General features: G+C 49.9%; 1 protein-coding gene across 2 annotated transcripts; it reads left to right on the top strand.

Moving 5' to 3' along the window:
- The first annotated feature begins 655 nt into the window (after nt 1-655).
- On the top strand, nt 656-4,359 carry BCDIN3D (BCDIN3 domain containing RNA methyltransferase). 2 transcript variants are annotated; one of them, XM_054807168.1, is made up of 3 exons: nt 656-881; nt 2,917-3,509; nt 3,572-4,321. In XM_054807168.1, exons 1-3 carry the CDS (start codon nt 690-692, stop codon nt 3,735-3,737), a joined length of 951 nt encoding a protein of 316 aa, XP_054663143.1. In that variant the 5' UTR covers nt 656-689; the 3' UTR covers nt 3,738-4,321. The 2 variants fall into 2 exon arrangements, with proteins under 2 accessions (XP_054663143.1, XP_054663142.1); XM_054807167.1 differs by having other exon boundaries at nt 2,917-4,359.
- Nucleotides 4,360-22,714: the final 18,355 nt, after the last annotated feature.

Raw genomic sequence — 22,714 nt, 5'->3', positions numbered from 1 at the left:
TGCCTGGGCAATCCCAGGGCAATCGCATGTTTAAATGGGATTTAAATAACGTTTATATGTTTGTTATTTATTTTTATATGTATACGTTTAAATAACATATTTGTCAAAGCTTTTATAAATAGGGAAAGTGCTGGCTGAGGTTGGGTTGCCCAGATTCAGGTTGGTTTTGACACCGGCACTGAGTGAAAGCAGAGATAAAATTTCTGGCTTTATTTGGCACTTTGGACATAGGTTGTTTCTTGGGGGGGGTGTGTGGCTCCTCCAGGGCCCCGCTGCCGGGGCGCCCTGCGCAGGGGGACCCCACGATCGCCCCCAAAGGCCTGCGTCCCCATGCTAGGCCGCAGCGTCGCCATGGCAACGCTGGGGCAAAGGGCAAAGGTGACACCGGGGTGGTTGGAGCCGTCCCTCTTTGGCCTGCCCTGGTGTGACGGGGCCCAGATGGGGTATTTTTACACAAAATCTCTAAGAATTCTTTTCACTCAAAGGGACCTGGAAAGCCTGCGGCAGGGGAGCCGTGTTGGCCTCTTCGCAGCGGGAGAGTGGCGTTGTCCCTTGTCCCCATCCCTGTCAGCCCGCCAACGCCAGCGCGGTAAGCGCATGCGCGATCGCCCCCACCCCCCCCCCCCCCCCGAACCTTTTTCCCCGGAACGCTTCTGCCCCCACCTGGCGCGCGCGGGGCGGACGGGAAAATGGCGGCGCCCATGAGTGAGGGGTCTCCCGCCTTGGAGCCTGGCGCTGCTCCCTACGGCAACTTCCCCAATTATTCTCGTTTCCACCCGCCCGAGGGGCGAGTAAGCCTCCTGCCTGGTGGGCTTTTGCGGAGCCTGTTCCCCTCGGCGGCCCCCCCGCTGCTGGGGCTCGATGTGGGGTGCAACTCGGGGGTAAGAGGGCGTCTCGGCGGGCAGCGGGAGGGGTAGGCCGCGGAGCAGCAGGCTTGGGGGTGCCTGGGCTGGAGGGAGACGCTGGGGTGGTGGTCTGGGCTGTGGGGAAGACTGGAAAGGCTTGGGGAGAGGCTTTCGTCTGGAGTATTGGGGGGCTGTGAGAAAGGTCATGGGGAGGTGCTGGTCCGGTGTTTTGGGAGGCTGTGAGAAAGCCTAGAGGGAGGCACTGGTCTGCGGTATTGGGGGACAGTGGGGCAGACTGTGGAGGCATTTGTCTGGGGTACTGGGGGACAATCCAGCATATGGAACAGACAGGAGGTGAGGCACTGGTTTAGGGTGGTAGGGCAGACTAAGAAGACAGTGGGGAGGATGAGGGCCTGGGTCAGTGGGGCAAACTGGAAAGACTGCACTGCCATGGGATATTGGGGAGGAGTGGGGCAGACTGAGAAGATTAGGTGAGGGCAGTGGCCTGGAGTCTTGGGGAGTAGTGGGGAGCACTGACCTGGGGAGGAATGAAAGAGCCTGGAACAGCCGGGGCAGGGGTAGCAGCCTGGGACAGGGATGAGCCTGTGGGAAAAGCACAGTGGGAAAGCAGGACTTGGGTGCAGCATGAGCCTGGTGGGGGTCAGGAGATCATTGGCGTGTGGGAAGCCTTCTCTGCAGGTCTCCTGTGAGAGGAGGGTGAAGGTTGGGGTGAAGACGGGGTGGAGCAGAGCCGGTTGTGTTGCTGAGTTGGGTTAAGAGGCTGTGTTGGTGAGTCTGTCCTCTTTGCCGCTGAGGCCTAAGCCTGCAGTGCCCTGGGTTGCTGCGTGTCCCAAGCACCGGAGAGATACTGTAGGACTGCCCTAAGAGCAGGGGAGTTGGACAAGCCTGGAGCTAGAAACCATAATCTGTTGTGTATTATGTAGTATTGCATCATTTATCTATGAGAGCTTGAAACTTGAAATCCTGGTCACGTGCTCTTGAAGATCTTGTGACAGAGCTGATGAATCCTGTAGAATTTCCCTGTTTAAAAGTTCATTCTCTTTCTTTACCTAGTTCTGCTTTTTTTCATGGCCTTTCCTCAGTGTGCAGCTGTGCTGTGTTGTAATTCAGAAGTATCTGTGCATCTCTGATGCATACTGGTGCAATGTTTAATTTAACTATGTTTAAAGGTGGTGGGTTTTTTTTCAGATGGAAACTCTATCAATGGATTAACTTAGAAATAATTATTCATTCAGAATGAAATTGCATTCTGGCTGGGGACAAGAGTAACTGCTGTTTCCATGGCTTCTCTTCCCCAGGCAGAAGCTTTGAAAAGCTGCCTAAGGCATTATCTGAAGGACAATTCTAGCTCTTATTTCAGGTGAACTTGTAAAACAGGTCAAGTAAAAACATTCTCAGTCCAGTTCTTTTGAGCTGCAGCAACTTTAACCACTAGAGGACACTGTCTGCCCGCCTGTGTGGGCTGTGAGCTCACAGCCAATGTCATTCGGGAACCACATTGGGTCTCCTTTAATGAAAGATTAATACGCTTTCCACTTAGTGGCGCACTCTGTGAAAAGAAATTCGAAGGAAAGCTCTCATCTTAACTATCTTATGCTACAGTCTAGTGGTCAGGGAATGTTTTTTACTTTAGCAGCAGCAGAAGAAATGTATTACTCTAATTTAGGCATTATAAATAGCTCCTAGTGTCACTAGTGAACTCTGAGGCTTACCTAGGGAAGCCAGTGAAGCCTTCACCCCCACGTTGGATAGGGATATCCAGCAAGATTCCTGTTACTAAAACTCATCTTTCCCATAGTTTTTGGAGCAAAACCCCAAGTGTGGGGTGATACAGGTTTAATTCCAATCTCTGGTTGACTTTCCGGTAGTCAGGGCTGCCATGATGCTTCTTGCTAAGAAAGGAGGATTGTCGGCGAGCTTATCATTCTGAACTTGAACATCAAGAGCATGCCCTGAGTTGGTGCTTGTACCTTGCTGCTGCGAGTGTGCTGGATGATGTGTTAACGAAGCAGCGCAGGCCCTGTGAACCCTGTTGTTTTCCTTTCTGCAGGAGCTAAGTGTGGCTCTGTACAGGCATCTGCTTGGCCTTCAGGAGAGCGAAGGCAGCCTGGAGCAGCCTGCAGCTGGAAAGGATCTGAACCTTTTGTGCTGTGACATTGATCCGGTGTTGATTGAGAGGGCTCAGCAGTTCAGCCCCTTTCCTGCCTCCATATCATTTGCCCATCTGGACATCATGGACTCCAGTGCCAGGGAGCCATTCCTGAGTTCCTACCTGGGCCGTTTTGGCCGCTCCACCTTTGACATTGTTTTTTGCATGTCTGTGACCATGTGGATCCACCTGAATCATGGAGATAGTGGCCTGATGGAGTTCCTGTCCTTCCTCTCTTCTCTGTGCAAGTACCTGCTGATTGAACCTCAGCCGTGGAAGTGCTACAGGGCAGCTGCACGCCGCCTGCGGAAGCTGGGCAGAAAGGACTTTGATCACTTCCGATCTCTTGCTATCAATGGGGATATGGCAGAGAGGATAACCCAGATCTTGACAAAGGACTGTACCATGGAGCTGGTGTGTTGCTTTGGGAACACCAGCTGGGACAGAAGTCTCTTGCTTTTTAAATCAAATGGCTCAAATGACAAGGGCAAGGAGTCTTCAGAACAGGAATAGTGACTGATAAATGGCTTCTCATGTTCATGAATCCATAGGCAAGGAGGTGCTTGCTGTTTAGAGAGGCAGATCTAGGAATTCCTAAATCCCTATTGGAACCAGACCTTGACCTCCCTGGGGAGTTAGAGGCAAGTAATGTCTGTGTGATTTCTTTTTTCTTTCCACCTGCAAAATGCAGTGGCAGTTTTCACCTGCTTAGTGGGTTCTGAGATTGCTGTTCCTAGAAAGTGCTCTTGAAATCAAAGTTGCTACATATGTGCTTGCTATGTGTCCCAAGAATACTTCTGGGAAGAAAAGAGAACATACTGGTTTTGTCCCTGGAGCTTTTCAAGGAAAGGGGACATTTCTGTTGACCCACACAATGTACTATTTGTTCTGCTTCTTGTCATGTTTTCTGTATAAAATGCTCTTGGAAAACATATAACCTGGTTTCCTAGCTGTGAAGAAGTGAGTTGGATCATTGCTGAGGGTGTCTGGTCGACAGGTTACCCAGAGAAGTTGTAGATGCCCCATCCCTGGAAACATTCAAGGTCAGGTTGGATGGGGCTCGGCAATTTGATCTAGTGGAAGATGTCCCTGCTCATTGCTGGGGGTTGGACTAGATGAGCTTTAAAGGTCCCTTCCAACCCAATCTGTGCTTCTGTGATATATTGGTCAGGCTGTGATCAATGCACGGGCTGGCCTGGAGTGTGCTGTGGAGCTTGTCAGTAGTGTGAGCTTTCTGTGGAGTAAGGGATTTCTACGACAGGCATGTGTTCATTTCGGTGTATAACAGAGAGTGCTTTTTGTAATAATATCCTTGAAATAAAAATAACTTAATTTTATTGTAAATACTGTGTTGGGTTTTTTAATCTTTCTTTTTGTTCATATTGTTTTCAACACCTAAGCAGTCCCAGGTAACTGAGTTTATAATTTTGTTGTACTTACAGGCTCAAATGAGACTTTGGTAAGCTTGAAGCTATGTTTGGCTAAGGTTAAAGTATTGCAACTTTCAGTGGGTTCTGGCTTTTTGTTGTTTTATTTCTTCAGTAAAATCTAGGAAGAAAGAAAACTTGAGCAAAATGTCTTATTTTAACTTAATTTTTCTTGTTTTAATAGCCCTACTAGCTTTACTTCATATATAGTTAGTGGGTTTGTTAGCTGTAAGTAGGAGTCATGCTTCGACAGTGTTGTCTAAACAGATTAAAAACCTCAATCAAGTAGACTATGACACACAAAAATAGATAACTGATGACTCTTACAAATTTCTAGGTTCCGTTGCTTCCTTACTGCAAAGTGAGCGGGAAGCCCAGGTATGTGCAGTAAGCGTTGTGTTGTGGGAGCGGAGTACTGGAGAAAGAGGGGAGAGGAGGATGTCTCCTCCAGGAGGAGCTCTTGGCTAGCATTTCTCATGCCCAGGTGAGCCTGTGTGCAGGGGCAGAAACTTTGATTGCATTTTACTTTACGTCCTTACTGGGACTTCCTTGTTACTTAATCATGCAGTAATAGTGGAGGGAGGGGGGAAAAAAAACCACTTTGATTTCCTCCGCAATGAGTTCGGATGAAAGAGTGACGTATGTGAGTGTTCTGGCTGGCTGGCTGCAGCCTTCTGGATGAAAAGCTGCTGGGATCCATGGCTAGAATTGTGAAAACAGTGTGCATGTACATGAGTTTAAAGGGACTGAGTAAGGTCACAGGAAGGCTTTGAGGCTTTTCACATAAATGGAACTTCCACAGTGTTCTGCTACTTAGAGAATATCTAGGACTCCCACCAGCAGCTCCTGAGAGCTCCTCTGCCTTCTCAGCCACAGACAAATGTGTCTTCCGTGGTGGTGGTGGTGGTTAATTTTCTTAAAGACGACTTTACGTCTGGGATAACTTTACTATCCCTGTGGGAGTGAGGGCAGAACCAATTTGTCACGTATTTTTCTGAGGGTTCAGGCCTGATGTCTCTCACAGCTTATGAATATATAACATTTACTGCTTTGGTAATTAAGCACCTCATCTGACATTTGTTGTAGTCTATGGGTTAGCTCCACTGACTTGAGTGGTGTTGGCTCACCCAAGGTTACCAGGCAGCTCAGCCTCCCCTTTTCATTCCGCCTAGTTGCTGTTTCTTATGTTGTGCTGCTGGTGGCACTGGAGTATCGTGCAACCTACAGCCTTGCCCCTTGGGATGTTTCTGTTGGGTTGTGTCAATATTAGTTGCTGTTTTCTTTGAACTTTGAAATATTTATAAAATAGTCCTGGACTTATCTGTTCTGTGCTGAAGTTTAAAGGGGTCAGCAGGGTTTCTTGCCTTTCATTTTCATTTTTCAGTTTAAACACTTGTCTGAAAAACTTTATGAAGAGTTGCTAGGAAGGTACACAACCCAAAGTTACACACAGGATGTGTCCCCCGCACCCATCTACAATGACCTTCCTCTTCCGAGAAACCCCGTTTATGTTCCTTATGCACCGAGTGATAGATCAGTATCTGCCTGGGGGATCCTTTTGGGCTGCTGCTTGTTGAAAGATTGTGGGTTGGTGGGTTTTTTCCTTCTTTTTTCCAGCCTTTATATGCTGGCCATGTACAGACCTGCAAACCGGCCCAGTGTGTATGTACAGTATGATGACTTCTTATCTGTTTCTCAAGTCTGTACTATTAAATTGCTAATATCAGTATGTCCCACTGTCTCAGAAATGGCTGAGCTCCAAAACTAGCTCTGTTTGGCTTTGGCACAGCAGTGTGTTTTGTTTCTCCTCCTTTGGATGTTGCCACAAATACAGCTAAAATAATATCAACACAAATCTCTCTGGTTCTTGAGATACTAAGGAGCTCAAAATGGAGTCAGTCCTTTAGTAGACAGGAGAAAAAAAAAAAAAATCTCTTCCTTTTCTTTTCAGTTTGCTGCTTCTGCTCTCCAAGAAGCTGTTGGGAGATGAGACAGGTGGGAGCCCAGCTCCATGACGCAGCAATAGAAGAGGGCCTCTGGATCTCAACTGCAATGCTTCTGTAAGGCTCTGGAGAAGACTTTTTCTTTTTAAATACTCTCTCTGCATTTTGCAATGTGGCTAAAATGTGTTCCCAGATCTCCTGAAGGCAGGACAGAAGAAAAGTAAAGATGAGGTCTAAAACCAACACGTCTGCTCCCTATTGCTGAGAGCACTTTGCGAAGTTGGTTGCTAATTGTTCATCGTACTGCTGGTGAAATGGAGGTGCCCCTTGCTTGAGTGAGTCCTGTTGGTTGTTACCCTTATAAAGCTCAGGGTACCTGAGTTAAGGGAAGACGCAGAGGCCTCTGTGCTGAGAGTACTGCTTGCTCACTTCCTCCGTGATCCAAGGATGGGGCCAACCTGGTGGTGGTTGCTGCTGCTAAAACCAGGGAGATGCGACTTCCCTGTGGATGTAGAGGGAGGGCTGTGCTCCTGCTACTCAGCTGGGAGCATGTGGCATCAGGCTGTGCTGATGTGTAGATCCTGCAGTTGTCCTGCCATGTTATTTGTATGTGCGTGCCTGTGCCCTGGAGGGTTAATTCAGAGATCCTCCTTGCTCTTTCCTACCCTTAAAGCTCCAACCCTGTGATTGCTCACAGGAGCCTGCTAAATTCAACACAGAGCACATGTAGCTGAGCATTTCCAAACAGACCCAAAATATGGCATGGCACTGTGATGTCAAACTGCTGCCCTGTTCCATCCTAGCAGCAAACGAGGAGTTCCCATGCTCTGTGGTTTGTGATTGTTGCTGGGCTCCATCAGGCCTTGCCTTAGTTTTTCCATCCACAAAATGCCCTTGATAACCATCCACCACTGTGGAGATTTCTGATGTGGAATATTGGCTGTATGTTTGCACAGCACTTTTGAGAATGAAAAATACTGATGAGCTGAGCTGTATCATCAGCTGTGAGCTGTGCCATTGTTCATTATAATCACTGCAGCCACTTCAGATATTAATTAGGTACCATACCTTCAAAGTGGTCTGACTAATTAAGTCTCATGCCACTGCTGTGTAGCAAGTTGCAGCTAATTATCCCCCTTCCTTGGATGGAAAAATCTAGGCAGAAGAGGTGAAGCATCTAGTCATGCGTAAGCTAGCATCAAAGTTGGGGCTGAGAACTTGGAGGTTCCAGTTTCGGATGATTCTGTAGTTGCTTCCAGCTTTTGTAGGAAGTAAGATTTAGATGGAGTCAATGAGGTCCTTTTTTATTACTTTTTATTTTTCTTAACTTTAATTCTTGCTTATGCTAAGAGACAGTTCACTGTTTCCTTGATTCTTGTGCTGGATGAGTACAAGGGATACGCTTAGTGGTGAAAAGTTTAGTGTGTTAACATGAGTGCAACAGGAACAATTTTATCAGTTTAACGTTGACAGCTGCCAGAGCAAATGACTGTTGTAAGCACCTATCTCCCTGCTGTCTGCTTCTCTTCTTACACATATATCTATTGACAGCCTTGCAGACGCTGTTCATCAGCATTTCTAAATGGTGACACGGTTTAGAAATGGTTTAAGTCAACTTTCCCCACAACGTGTGACTAGCACAAGAGTGGAGGAATCAAGTTTAGGAACTGAGAGTTGGCAGCAACATGTCTGCTCCCATAAGCAGCTTCCTCTAGCTGGAAACCCAGCAACTTGTTGCTACAAGCTTGTACAGCAGAAGCTGCAGATTTTCGGATTTCCTTTACTCAACTGAGGGCAAGTTCATTCTTGTTCTTCCTGGCACTTTGCTGCCCGTGAATTAAAGGAGAAAAGTGAGAGGTGTCAACCCATGGAAATATGGGCATCTGTTTCTGGCGGTGTGGAAACCTGAGAAAAGAGCAGCCACAAACCAAACACGTGATGTCTTTTCTCTACCAAGTGTATGCCAGTTGTCTTGCAAAGTTTTGATTTGTTAGGTGAGCTGGTGGTATGAGGAAAGAGAAGCCTTTTGGCAGAGTTGGGGGGGGCTTGGTGGGAAAAGCAACCCCAAATCCAAGGTGTGAGTCTGAGGTTCGCTCTGGACGCGTGCTGCAGGCTGGTCCTGTTCAGGCCTCGGTGCAAACAAGAAGTGCTTGGTCAGTCAGGGGATCAAAGAGATTAACAGAGATTAACTGTTCACTTCCTTGTGCCCTGTTCATTATGGAAATGAATGTGGCTTTGCCATGTACACTTAAATTTGATGCCTAGGTGAGGGTGGTCTCTGGGAGTCTCCAAGGCTTAGATCCAGTCTCTCTGGACCTAGTGGAGACGTTGACAGATAGAGAAGTGGTGTGTGGGGAAACTGGTCTCCTTTAGTCTTCAGGGTTTCGTTGCAGGCACCTCAGTTCTCTCATTAGATTCACTTGTGTTAACATGGGCAGGAGGTTTGGTTTCCCACAGGACTTTGTACAAAAATCCCTTGGAGCATTATGGGCAGAAGCCTTGCCACCAATTCTCATATCAGCTCAAGCTTAAGTTTCTTGGATTTAATTATGTGGGAGTGTCCTTGTTACCTTAGAGCTAGGTCACCCACCAGGTTTGGACTCCACAGGGGTCTTGAGTTTGAAGAAGAAAGCTTGGGGTCATGATCTGGGGTCGGGATATGCTTATAATGCTCTGACAGGAACTGAAAGTGCTCAAGTCTAAAAGACCTTTGTCCTAGGTTGGGAAGTATGGGTTCCTTTCTTCAGCCTGTCACCAGCTGGCCGTAGAACTTGGGCGAGCTGCTCCTTTCCTTGGACCTCTGATCTTGCACTCATTATTTCACTGGGAAGCACAAGCTGCCGTCTGGTGTGATAAGGTCTTGAGTGAATACCAAATGCTATGCAGACCTGATCTGTTATGACCAGACAAGCAAAGTTCAATCAGCTGTAGATCAGGCTTATAAAATGCTTATTATCAGCTGCCTGGATTTTTATTCTGACTTGCAACAGAACCGCTCCATCCTTGGATCCTTCACAGAGCGGCTTGACTCTGAGCAGAAGGTTTTATTTCGAGTGATAAAGTTTTCAGATTAGTAGAGCTTTCTAAACTCCTTCACTGTAGTGCGGGGACCTTGCTGTGTAGCAGGGAAGGTAATGAGGGATCTTACTCATGTTTCAGTTGCAGAACGGGCTTTAGATAAGGGCCTTTGTAATTGATAAAAACCCCTTCATCAAAGTTGTATACGGTAGGCCAAAGATTAGACCTGGCACTGCAAATCCTCTGCTCTGTTTCCTGGTGTGGAGTGCTTCATGATGCCATAATTAATTCTGGGTTATCGTTGCATTAGCAATTTATGCGTCTTCTATGTGAGTGACAAGGGTTTAGTTAGAGCTGAGTCTGAGGGTGGTGTCCCTCCTTGGCCTTCTCAGTTCCCCTCCACCCCTGGGGTCAACCCAGAGACTCTGAAGTCTGTGAAACTCATAGAAGCTGCTGAAATGCAGCTTTGTTGCCCCACCAGCTGAAATCCAGGAGCAGTCGTGCTGCAACAGGCCTGCCCTCCTGCGAGAGAACAAGCTGCAGGGTGACACATCAAAAGAGAAGGGCAGCTCCGTGGTGTTCTCTGCAGAGATCAAAAGGAAGTAAGCAGGGCGGCTTCTCTCCTGGCTGGCCCTTGAGACTGCTCATCTGTTTCTCCATGTCCCTTTAATCTCGGTTACCTCCTAGAAGATCACTGTTTCAAGCATGCGAGATGGTGGTGGGAAAAGCTCGTCTGTGAAGTGGCTAGTGTGAGGGAAGAGATCCTTGGTTGCATGTTGGGGAAGAATTCCCTTTCCCCTCGTGAACAAAGCATACAGGAGAGCGAAGGTTTTAATGTACCCTTCTAATAGAGCCAGCATCTTTGTGTCCCGTCAGAGGAGGTGACGCAGCATGAGCATGAAAGGGCCCAGGGGAGCTGGATGCGAGCTGTCCTGTGTGGTGTCTGGTGTCAATCTCTACCTAGAGAACATCAATCCCCTTCTGCAGCTGCAGTGCCTTGACGGTACCAGGGCAGGAGGCCTCCTCCATAGGGCTGCCGTTGCATGGCGTCAGGGATTAGACCTTGTTACTACCAGTGTGTGGAGGCAAGTGAGTAGGGCAGTATTTGAAAGTTGTGAGGGCTTTTCAGGAATGTGTGTGGTGGTGGTTATCCAGGGCTCTTGGATCTCCTGGGACTGACTTGCTGGAGTAACCGCTGCATTCTCTGGACATTCCCAGCCTGACCAGCGCTGACTCTTGGTGTCTGGGGTGGCTAAGTAGGGCAGATGCTGAATTATTTATTGTCCTCCAGCCCCTAGAGCAGGACCTGCAGTGCATTCCTTACTGACTCAGGTTGAGCTTTAACTCCACATCTTAACCATTACTTAAACAGGTGTTTTCCTCTGAATACCCACAGTTGTACTCAGGATGAATGCCTGAGAAGAAAACTGCTTTTGGTTTGCCCTGGACTATTTCTGAGCCCACTGTAGATCGCCTCTGTGGACAACCTTGTCCTTGGATCAGGGCAGCCACAGTGACTTGTGAAAGCACCTTTTCTGCATTGCCTCAGCGAACCTGTGGGTCTTTCCAAAATGGTGTGTCTTCTTCAGTGACGTCTTGTACAGTGCTCAGGGCCAGCACTGCCTTTATGGAAAAGCCATAAGAGCAGAAGTGTTGAACCTGAGAGCATGGGAATGTGTGATGAAGTATTCAGCCTTGAGTGGAAAAGATACTGTCTGAAAGGCTATGGGTCAGTGAAAGGGAACAGGGACCTCACAAGAGTGGTGAGCCTTGTAGCTGCTTTGGAGAGGAGGGAGGAAGAAAAGGAGAGTGAGTGAAACTTGGGAATCAAATTAGATATTCCTGGGGTACCTCCCAGCCTTTGTATTTATGAGCTCTTCTGAGGACTGTACTATTGATGCTGAAAGTAGGAATCTCATCTGACCTTGAATAACATCAGTGTGATGCTGATTTTGGGGGGGATTCCCAAGGCCAAAGGAGGCATTTACCTGAGCTGTAGGTTGAAGAAGAGAGTAATGCAAAGGAAAAAACAGGCCTGTGCTAGGCCTTTCTCTCCCCTGGTGCGAGTTTCCCAGGTGACTGGTTAGTGTCCCAAACACTGATCTTTGCCTTCGGGGGAGGTGGAGAGCGGAGAGCTGCTCTGCTTCTCCATGTTCTCTCTTGATCTGCATTTCTAGCTGGTGCTGTCACCAGCAAATTCGCTCTGCTCTTTGCCAAGGCTGCAGGTCCTGGCTGGTAGCTGTTCCCTGCTCTGTATGTATGTGTCTGCGTTTTCTCTGAAGACCAGCTTCAGCTGGTTTGTGTGAAGTGCTGACTTCAGGCATTGTGCAGAGCATGACTCAGAAGGGTAGAGGTTTAGGGGAAAGGGAGGGAAGTCTTTTTAAGGAGTTGTAAGCTATAAACTACAGTATTGGTAGAGGTGGCCTGGTTCTCTTCCAGTTTCAAAAGGAAGAGTATTAAGGATTTACGAAGAGCTGGCAAAATGGCAAGACAAACCAATGCTTTATTGAGTGTGTAAATGCTTGTAAAGCCACTAGTAAACCTGATAATGTTGTGTGTGTGCAGGTGTGTATGTAGAGACAAGGAGGAGAGGAGGGACATGCCAAGAAGGTACCTGGAGGTTTCCAGAGGACCCGATGTTCCCTGTAGAAGTAGATTGATGACGGTCACAGCTGTCATCAGCAGAGTAATGGCTGTTGCAGAACCTGGTTCCCTTCAACTCCCTGCTCTGATTTCAGGGTCCAGGGCCGGCGGGCCCACCAAGTCTATCAGTTCCTACTCCAGCGCCTTGTGTGATACTGTCCAGGGGTAGTCTTAAAGACTTTGACTCTTTAAGGAGCAGAGAAGCACAAAGGGGCCGTGGGATCTCTTAGAGGGAGGTCACAGAGAGCGACTCACCCTGGTTCCTCTCTCTGTGATATGTCTGTGGATATCACGTAACAGAAATACAAATTTGGTTGTGATAAGACGGGAGAGCAGCCCATTTTCCCCCTCTCACAGGAACTGCTTTGCATGTGCACCTGCTGTGGGGCAGAGGCACCTGCACTGTGGTTGCACGATGGCAGAATAGGAACTGGGGGGCAGTGAGGATGGCAAAGAGCAGGTTGGTCTGGGCCTGAGGGGCTGGGAGAAAGGAAAGGGGTGGTAGGTAGGTGAGCTGTTCCTGAATATAATGCAGAAGTTGGGCACCTCCACATGTGAGACAACACCCCCCAAGTTCCCTTACATTGGCATTTCTTTGACAAGATGTCATGGAAGGCACTTGTCAGACAATTTGCTGATGTGGAAGCTTTGAAGCCCACAATATTTGCCTTCTGCGCAAAACCCAGTGAAAGTGGATTGGAGCTGTCTGCCCTGGTTGCAAGCAGTTCCCTCCCCACGGCAATGGACGCCATAAGATCAGAGCTCAGCAAATGCACAAAGGGAAGCGCCAGGTGGGGCGGACAGCCTGCTCCCTGCTGCAAACAATGCTGACAAAGCCCTCTGGGGCTGGGCGGCCCAGCCTCTGAATTCTCCTTTCCCAGCGAGGAAGAAAAAGAAGCCTGAGCTGGCTGCGTCTCCTGAGGTTCCCCAGCCCAAGGGCCGTCTGCCTGCCCCGATCACTCTCCTAACTTCAGAGCCATATTTGCATAGTCTGGGGGATGTGAATGTGTGTGCCAGGAGACTATTTCGACCCCAGCATACCTAGCTAAATATGTTGTTGCCCTTTTAGGAGTACCAAAGTCATTCCTGGCCTTTCTGTCCTTCCCTGGCATGGTTCACGGAGCATAATTGCTTTGCAGGGCTGCTTCAGACATCTTCACCTGGGGTTGTGTCAGTGCAAGGTTCATGGCTCAGCAGGGAGCTCTGGATCTGAAGACCCACTGAATTTTGCAGGTTTTGGGATTCAGGTGGAAAGGCTGGAATAGTGCGTTAGAGGAATGAAGGCCAGTTGTGAAATGTAGATCCACATCAGAAACTGGATTTGGATCTCACTGCAGACTAAACAAATGTGGTCTGCGAGGCTTCTTGGATGATAAACACTGAGAACAGGGGCAGTCATGTACGTATGCATTAGATGTCTCTGTTCTGGTTTGCAAGAAGCAGCTGTTTGTTGTGAAAATGTAGAAATAATTTGAATTTTTTCTTATGGGGTAGGATTTAACTGAAGAATAAAGGAATGGTGTCAGCCTTGTTTCCGACCTCACCTGCGGCAAAGAAAATAAGGGGGGTAATGTGAATTGGAGCTGAGCTACCACACCAAGATGAGGATGTGCTTTAGTAAAGTTAGTGATGTACACAGGATTAGCTTAGCCTGTTGGGAATCTAATGCTAAATACATCTGGTCAGACAGCACAAATTCTGTATCTGTTAGGGTTTTTTGGTGAGGCGGAATATTTTTGTCCCTTCTGCTTAGCAGCTGGAGGTGCAAAGGGCACTTGATGCTGCCAAAGGAAATTCACTCCAGGCTAATAAGGGGCCTTTCTGTCCCTCCTTCATCTCCAGCCAACAGCCAGGACCTGCCCCAAGCATTCCCCTTTTATTGCTGCCAGGCCAGGTCTCTCCTTAGATTTCCAGTTAAATGGTGGCATTGCTTAGAGTTGAGCTTCACAACCCACGCAGGCGAGCAGTGGGGTTCAGAGGTGCTTCCACGCACGTCTGTGCGCATAGATGTGTTTGCACACACGAACAGATGCAGGTGTAGCCTCAGATGCAGCATTCACATGCACGGATTGTGCCTGGGCCTGATAACTGTGCATATTTGCACTGGTCTGCACAGTGTTTGCTCCCTGCAGTCTGTTTTCTCTTAAACTACGCTATCTGAATTGCTCTCTGCTTGATGTTGTTGGGAAACAAGAGTGCATAGAGAGCATTAAAAGGTGAGCAAGGAGGGAGCTGGGTGGGATCTGTAAGTGATCCAAGACTCCATGTCAAAACATCCCCACCCCATTCCTTGCATGGCTGGGATGGTTTGCAAAAAGCTCAGACTCCTCAGTAAATTGCAGAGGAATTGGCACAAAAGTAACTCTGAGGGGCCCAGTCCAGCTCCCATAAAATCCACCGGGAGACTAGTCCCACTATACCGCTGTAGCCAGCGCTCACTGAAATTTTGCTTATTCCACTCACGTTTAAGCTGGCAGAGAAGGGGCAGATGCCAATGCTTGTTATTAGCAGCATCAATCAGGAGCAAGGTGATGGCGCGGCGTTGAGAACAGTCGGGCTGAAGTTAGTCTTTATTTGCCAGCTCTGCTGCTTGCGGACAGCAGCATCCTCAGTACAATTGCGAGCTGATCCCAACAGCTCTGTCCTCTTACCTGCTTCAGGTATAAACCTGGAGTTAATCTCAGACTTGGAGCTATGATGATAGCAGGGTTTTAGGAGGCTCAGGAACAACTTAAGTCATTCTGTGCCGATGTTGCCTCTTGTGCAGCTGGAGGACCTGGATGGACAAGCATAGCCAGGCTGCTATGGGCTGTTTTATTTGCTTGAGTGAAGAATTGGGGGTCTTTCCTGGTTGGGATGGCAATAGGTTTGGAACGGATCAGCCATTTTAGGAAGAGTGAGATTGAAATGCTGACCCTTCCCAGAACACAGTGGTGAATAGCTGATGCAGCCAAGAGGCAATTTCCAGTGGTGAGCTGGGCTTTTAACCAGTGCAGAGGGCTGGAGTGTTGCTGCAGTCAAGGTCTGGTTTACACGTTCAAAGATGTGACCCTGAGTTGCTTCTAACTCTTCTTAAGGTCTCATCAAGGACTGAGAAGCTTCCACCAAGATGGAAGTTCATATTTCTGAGTTAGAAACTGGCATTTTGTCTTGAAATTCAATCCTGCCAACTACTGAATCCTCTACCTTGGTCTGACTGGGATCCCACAGGACCTTGCAAAGTTGGGGGCCTTCCTCTGGATCCACTTGTCATTGTTGCCCTAGATAACATGTGTTGTATAATCTGCAGAGCACACTCCAGATATGTATGTGGGCGAATCCTCCAGGGCGAACTGAATTCAGCACTCAGGTTGGAACATGTCCCGTAGGTGTTTGTTGCCATGAGTATGAGCTGGCTGTCCGGAAAGCTGCTAGTGGAGCACATATGGATGGAGTGTTTCTCTTTCATCCAGAGGCTCCACACCACCTTGGTGCACTCAAAACTAGGTTGGAGAAAGCACTGACGTGGAGGCTGAAGAGCAATCCGTTTGTGGGAGCAAAGGGCTTGTCTGATGCTAGCTCAGGTCTGGCTCTTAAGAGGGGTAAACATGTTGTGTGCTGGCAAGTTTCAGGTTTCCCCCAGGAAAATCCAAGGCTAAATGAACCTCAGGATTTGTGTAGCACCTTGTGGTCCACTGCTTTAAAAGAAGAAGGCATTTGGAGTTCTTCCCTACCTTGTCTAGTTTGTAAGTCTTCTGGGGTCCCAGTTTTTGAGTGTTTTCTGTTGTTAGTAGGCTAGAGCTTTGGTTTGAACTAGGAGAGCAGCTGTTCCTCCATGTTGCCCGACTTCAGGAACTGGGACTTAACAGTGTCACTCACTGGGAGAGCTGGCACTGGGGGGATAAACTGGTGCAGCATCACTGACCTCAGTGAAGTTACACAGGCTTCTACCCAGTGAAGTGCTAAGGGAATGCTGGATTTACACCTTGTTGAGGTCAGTGGGCCAGGCAGGTGTAAATCTAGAGTGGATCTGCAGCTATGGATCTGAGTTGGTGTTATCTCACTCCTTGTGTTTCTAATCCCTGCAAACTACACAAATCATTCTTATGTTGGTAGTGGGGTCTTTCAGCCCTCCTGCACTTACGGTGCACAAAGGAGCTGACAGATCACTTTGGCTACACGAGAAGGCTCTGGAAGAGTTGAAAACTAAGCCCCAGATGTTTTATATTCCCTTTTTTAAGTGTGAACTTTATTCCTCTGTGTGTGGTGGTGGGGCAGCTCAAAGAGGCCAACATTTGTTGGGTGGTAGACATTGCTGGCCAGGGCAAGTCTTGCTGTTGCACTGGGATACCACCAGCCTGGGAAATGTTGGAGACAAGGGAGATTTTAGGACTCTTGGAGTTGATCTCGGTGCCATGGAGCAGGGTGAAGCTGGACACATGGGTGTTAGGGAGTTGGGAAATGTGCAGGCCAGGTTTGCTAATGCTAAAAAAAAAAAAAAAAAATAGCCAGTCCCATTTCCATGAGCAGAAGTTGGGCCCCGATGGCACCAGCCCCCTTTGCACGAGGAGGCTGGATGGGTGAGTCTAGTGCAGGAGCCCTTTGTGCAGAGGGGGCTGCCTTGCCCTGCAGGATCCCCTTGCAGGGCCGCAGCCAGCCTGCCCTGCCCCTCTCCCCGGCGTTCCCAGCCCTGTTTGCTTCCTGCGTCAGAGCCCCCACTGCCCGCCCTGCAGTGAGTCACAGCTGGGATTCCTCAGCTCTGAAGTGGTTCCTTTTTTTTTTCCCCTCCTTTCTTTCTCCCTCTCCTCCCCAGGTGCTGAGCTTTTTTTTCCAAAGCCTTGAAGGGTGTGCCTATGAAATCTCACAAACACATGCAGGCCCCAGCAGGAATGGGTGAGCACCGTTCCCATTATGTTATGAATGCCTGGCTGACTGCCACGGGGATCCTGCCAGGCTGAACAGCCAATCTCGAGCACCTAGACCTGCTGAGCTCTGGGGTTTTGCTCCTCTCACTAAGTCATTGCTTTGCAGAGATGGACAGTTTTAATCTCCTCTCAGCAACAGCCATGTTTTTGTACTTGCTTGGCCTGCTGTGATATCCCAGTTCCCACGGTTAGCAACTTCCCAGGGTACTGTGCCGGTAGGGGTGGAGAGTTAAGCAGGCAGCTCCGGCAGCCGGACTGCCCATCCTTGTGTGTGACTCATCTCGTCCAACCTGCAATCTCAAATATTTTCTCTTGCCCTGCCCTACACACTGGGCACTGCCCCAGCTCACCCAGGCCCCTCCATGGATCTCGACTCAATGTGCTGCATCAGGTTTGGAGGCTGCCTGGTGTATTTGTGCATTGGGAAGATCTGTTGGGCTGGGAGGGAGCATGGCTGGCTGGTCTGGGTCCAAACCATCTCTGTTTCCCAAGGGTGGACATGTGCTTCTTCCACCTCCTCAGATGCACAATGAGCACTTGGTTCCTGGTGAGGATGTTGAGGGATACGTGATGGTGAAGTAGCCGTGCTTAAAGCTAGCGGAGAGGATGCAGTAGCTGAGACTTCAGACAACAAACTCTGAACCCCAGTTACAAGCTCTGGCTGCTAATGTCTACAAAGGCCTAAGGAAGCAGGTCTTCTGTGCTAGCAGTGCCTGCTAGCAAGGGTAAGCCATTCGTGAAGGTCTGCAGTCCATGCCTTGATGTGCTGTTGGGCTCCACAGTTGAAAGCTGTCTCAGACTGAGCTGGCATCTGCGCAGAGTGAAGGTGATGGGTGTGAGGCTGTAAATGGTCTCTGGACCATACTGAGCTTGGAGCGTGTGAAACCTGGTACAGACAGACCCTGATCGGAGCTGCGAAGTCTCAGTCCCGATCACTAGTAGTAATTTGACCTGACCTTGTTTCTGTTTTCCTCTGCTCAGCAAAATGGACACCAGCTCCTGCACATCTGTCTTTGGCATCATGACTGCGCTCTGGACAGGCTGGCTTTCCAACCCCAATGAACTTTCCACGGAGAAACATCCTCATCTCTGCTGAGACGTGAGGGAGGTTAGCTCAGGCCACAATTCACGCAGCCCTCCTGCCAGGCAGGGACAGTCTTGTTCTTGTCCCCAGCTGTGGGCAGAGCTGCTGCTCTTCCCAGTGCCCCCAGCTTGGATTCCCAGAGGCTCCCACTGCCGCTGGGTGGTGATGCTCTGTAGCATAAATGCTGTGTGTATGGAGGGTAGAGCGGGTCGGGAGGTGCTGGGAACTACTGTTTTGACTCATGCCTTCCAGGGAATGAAACACTCCTCTCCTACAGACACTGGTCCCCACCCTTTTTGCCCCCATGCCGGGGCTCTGTCCTCCTGGAGGGCTGTGCAGCATTGAATATGGACAAACATTAAATGGCCAACCTTATTGCCATTTTGTTTCATTTGAGGCTTCCTCCAGGCTTGTGACGGCCTTGTGGATGTGCAGGAATTTGGGCTGGGTGGGGAGTGTGTGGAAGCAGCAGCTGCTGCTGCCTGGCTGTGTGTGCGAGTCCCTGGCACACCTGGAGGCGGAGGTGTGGGACCTGTTGGCACTCCCACCCTGTAAGCCCAAGGGCAACGAGCTGACACAACTCTGCTGGAATCTGTCCCGCTCTAACCAGGATCGCTGGCAGGCGGGTACTGAATCTTGGCAGCAGAACAAGGGAACACTAGTTTCTCTGAAATTCTTGGGCTCGTTTGGTCAGGGTGCTGGCATGCGGAGTCATGGCAGAATTGGCACGCGTATTGCTGTGGCAGAGGCCGGCGGTGAGGCCTGGAGACAGGCCTGGCTGGGCTGGCAGCTCAGGGTCTCTCCTCTGTCCCTCCTGGCTGGTAGCAGCTTGGCTCTATTTTTTTTTTTTTTTTTTTCACTATTCTGGGGGCACCAAGTGATGGGCTAACCTTGCCTTGGGCTGAGGCAGTGAGATGTGGTACCAGGACTGGGAGACACTGGGCTAGAAGGCTGCCAGCCCTGTCGTGCACTGGTTTTGGTACTGCTGGGAGTCCCAGCCATGACAGGGTGATGCGTGGAGTCCCCTCGTGATCCGGTTGTCCTGAACCCAAACCAGGCTGAGGACATCTCAGAGGTGAAGCTCCCTTAGCAGGTCTGTGCAGGCTGCTGTCTCCCAGGCACTGTCTGGGAGGTAGAGACCCCAGGGCTGCCCTGAGCCAGCCAGGTGCAGGTGGAGATGGAAACTAAGCAACAGGGATGGCTGCAGGACAGAAGAGGAGGTGTTTCACATGTCTGGGATGGTGAATAACTGGAAATAGTTGAAAGAAAGGGGCAACCCAGCCTTGCAGCAGGCAACCTGAGCTCAGCTTGGACACCCTGGGGACTCTGAAGGGCTGCAGGAGAAGAAAGCCCCGACTGGGCCACTGTCCCCAGTGATGAATTCATGCAGGGCAGAATTTTCCCCCTGTTTTGTGCCAGGTGTGGAGTGGGCTATGTGGAGGCAGCCTCCCCTCCCCTGTTACAGGTAGAGCTCTGCACACCTGGCCAAGGAGGCAGGGTGTGGGCAGGGGAGGATGGGCCTGGCAAACCAGGCAAGGCTCAGGTGTTCACATTCCTCCCCGGATTGGCCATGGAGAGCAAAACCTGGCCTTATATGGTCAAAAAAGCCAGTGCCCGCTGCTGCTCCTCCTCCCTGTGAAGGGACTGAACCGTGGAGAGGTGTGGATGGGCTGATGGGGTCGGGCATGCTTTCCTCCACCCTTCCCTGCTTTCCCCTCCCTTCTCCAGCTGCCCTGGAGACAACTACAGCGTTTGCTTTGCAGCCAGCGTGGCTCATTTCTGGGGCTCACAAAGAGTTTGGTTCCCCCCAGCGAGTGCGGCTGGTTTTGTGTCCCCCCCAAGAGCCAGGGAGGTGATGGGTGGGCAGCCAAGGGTGCCCGTAGGAGGGGCTGAAGAGCTCTTCAAGCTCAGGTAGACAGTAGGGACAGTACAAATCACTGCCTGCCTGATCGTTAAGCCTCTTTCCTGCTCACTAAACTTGCTTCTGTTTGTACTGGGCTGGAGCATTTGGTTAGGATACCCCCCTCAACTTGATCCCATCTTAGGCTGCAGGCAAAACCAAATAGGAGTAACTGGCACGGTTTTGTCCAAGATCATGCAGGGAAGGGAAAGTAAACTCTCTTTCTTTGCCCATGACTGGGGGAGTTCCTTTTCCCAATGGCTGATTTCTTGGGATGAGCTGCTTGAATCCCTGGAAACAGCTGTGCCAGGTGGCAGGCCTGGGAGGTGAGCCTGGAGGATCCATCTTTCTCCCCCTGTCTTGTCCCCTGTTTCTTGGGAGTCACTCCAGACGTGAGCTGGAACCGGGGGGAGCAGCTATGGTTGAAGTGGGACTGGCAGATTAAACTGGGTCAGAAATTGGAGCAGACTTGAGGGTATTTTTCAAAGATTGCAACTGTGCTCAGTGGGACTAGGTGCAGTGGAAAGTCTCTAGAGCTCTAGGCCATCCTTTCTCCACCCCAGGAACACATTTCCATCTCACTTTCCACACATTTAACAACATGGAACATGTGGAATGATTTTTTTCTTCCCCCATGCCCCCTCAACCCCCAGTACAGAGCATGAACACAGCCTGTGCCAGATTTCCCCAGTCTAAATTTACTTGTCTCTGTGAGCCAGGCTGCTCAGTGCCCTGGGGAGGACTAGAAGATAGGCTGGCTGCTTTGAGACCAGGTCTGTGTCCTGTTTTAGTGGGAGCCTGGTGGGCACTCTCTGCTCCTACCCAGAGGAGCATCCCTACATCTGGAGGGAAAGGAGGGGTAGGAGAAGAACCATAAATGCTCCCACATGCAGCTGGATAGCTGTTTCCTGGGGAGCAGATGGGCTGAAGGCTGAGTTTCCAAAGGAAAATGTGATTCGGCTCTTTATAAAATTATTTTTAATGTTTTCTTGCAGGATTTAGCCCTAAAAGGACAAAAAAGTGGTGTGTGTCTGCAGGTCAGAAAGGGCCCATGGCCTTTTTCCGAGTGGTGCAGGCAGTACAGCCCCCTGCCAGAGCTTTGGTGTTAGTCACCAAAGCCAGGCACCAAGGAGGGGAAGGTGACAGGTTCATTCCCTGGACTGGTGGGATCTGATCAAGGGAGGTGTTTCTCACTGTTGGTAACTGCTGGGAACTGATTTCCCTTCACCAAGCAGATCCCCAGACTGATTGAAAAGTGTGCGTGGGCTACGAAGGAATGAAATCTCAGTCTGTGTGCAGTGAAACGAATTGGGGCCAGCCAGGCCTGGTTACAGGCACGATTTCCACCAGGACGTGACTTCTTGGTGGATGTGGAACATGCTTTGGGATCGGGCAAACCTCTGTGCCTCGCTCCCTTTGTAGCCACTGTTGTACCCGCGCAAAGCATCCAGGGAAGGATCTCAGCCACACTTTGGTGTCCTCTTTCTCACTACCTGGGAGCTGTTTTCCCTGTCTCCTGTGAGACTGGGCTTGCTGGAAGGGAGAGCGTTGTTTGGGATGTGGCAGCTCATGGCATCCAGGGCTTAGAGGCCTCTGAACCTCCTCTTTGGAGGTGTTTGCAATGGTGTCACCTGTCCAGGAGAGGGAGCCTGGAGCTCACACTTGGGTGCTCCCCACCCCGGGAGGCAGTGGCACAGGTATGCGGTGCCCTTAGATGTGGTCTGGGGCTCAGACGCTCTCTGCTTGAAAGACAGCAGAGGAGCCGTGCCACTTCTCTCTCTCTGCTTTGGCTTGTCTTCTGGACTCCAGCCCAGTTGCTGTTGTGCAGACGTGAATATTTCCCTGGTGATCTTCCCTGCCAGAGTCTGCCCCACCAAAAGCAGCTCTGCCCCCTGCTTTCAGCACATGGATTTATCTGTCCCTGGGTTTTGCCCCTGGGCTTTATCTCGCAACTGGGCCATGTCCTGAACATCTGATGTCTCCTTTCCCCACACTTGGGCAGATGCTCCAATCTTTGGCTCCAGACAGGGTTTGAGATCATCTTTGGGGAGCCTCTTGCAGTTGAAACTGATACAGCTTTACCTGGAGACGGCTGTGCTTTGGATTGCACAGATGTAGCTCGCCAGATAACATGGATGAGCTTGCCTTTATTGCAGCGATCCCCTTAGCAGCTAAATCTGTTGGCTGCTGTGTTGATTACTGTGCTGGCTCAGCATCCTTGCCCTCATAGGACTGTCCCCCAGCACCCCAAAGGGGATCCTGAGTTGGTGGTACTGCCTGGTATTTCTCAAGGGGGCAAGGGGTGTGATGCCCTTCACTGGACAAAGAAAAATGATACAGAACTTCCCCAGTGAATTTAACAGCTAGGTTTAGGGCTGACTGTGTGTCTGGTGTAAGAATAGCTACAGAAATTAGCCCTGAGGAAGGGGCTGGTCCTTCAGATGAAGTCAGTGCTCAAGGGGTAGCATGGAGGAGGGGGAAGGACAGGTACACAGGCACATACGGGCGTCCCAAAGCAATGCGACTATCTCAGGCATAGCTCAGCTCCCATCAACGGAGCGCAGGAATTATTCTGCTGCATAAACTCATTGCCCTGATGTGATGTGGCTTGATATACGCTTTCCAATTCTCAGTGGGAAAACTGAGGCACAGAGCAGTGAAGTGACTGAGACAGTGAAATAGTGAGTTGGGTCCTTCTCTCCTGGGTGCTATACTAGTGAACTGACCCCAGGAGTCCAGCTTCCTAGTCCCTGCTCTGGCCTTGGGGCTCTCTCTGTCCC

Source organism: Grus americana, chromosome 31 (assembly GCF_028858705.1).
Source record: "Grus americana isolate bGruAme1 chromosome 31, bGruAme1.mat, whole genome shotgun sequence".
Taxonomy (NCBI): Eukaryota; Metazoa; Chordata; class Aves; order Gruiformes; family Gruidae; genus Grus; species Grus americana.
The sequence above is the reverse complement of the archived record's forward strand: the minus strand, read 5'-3'. Positions and strand labels throughout refer to the sequence as shown.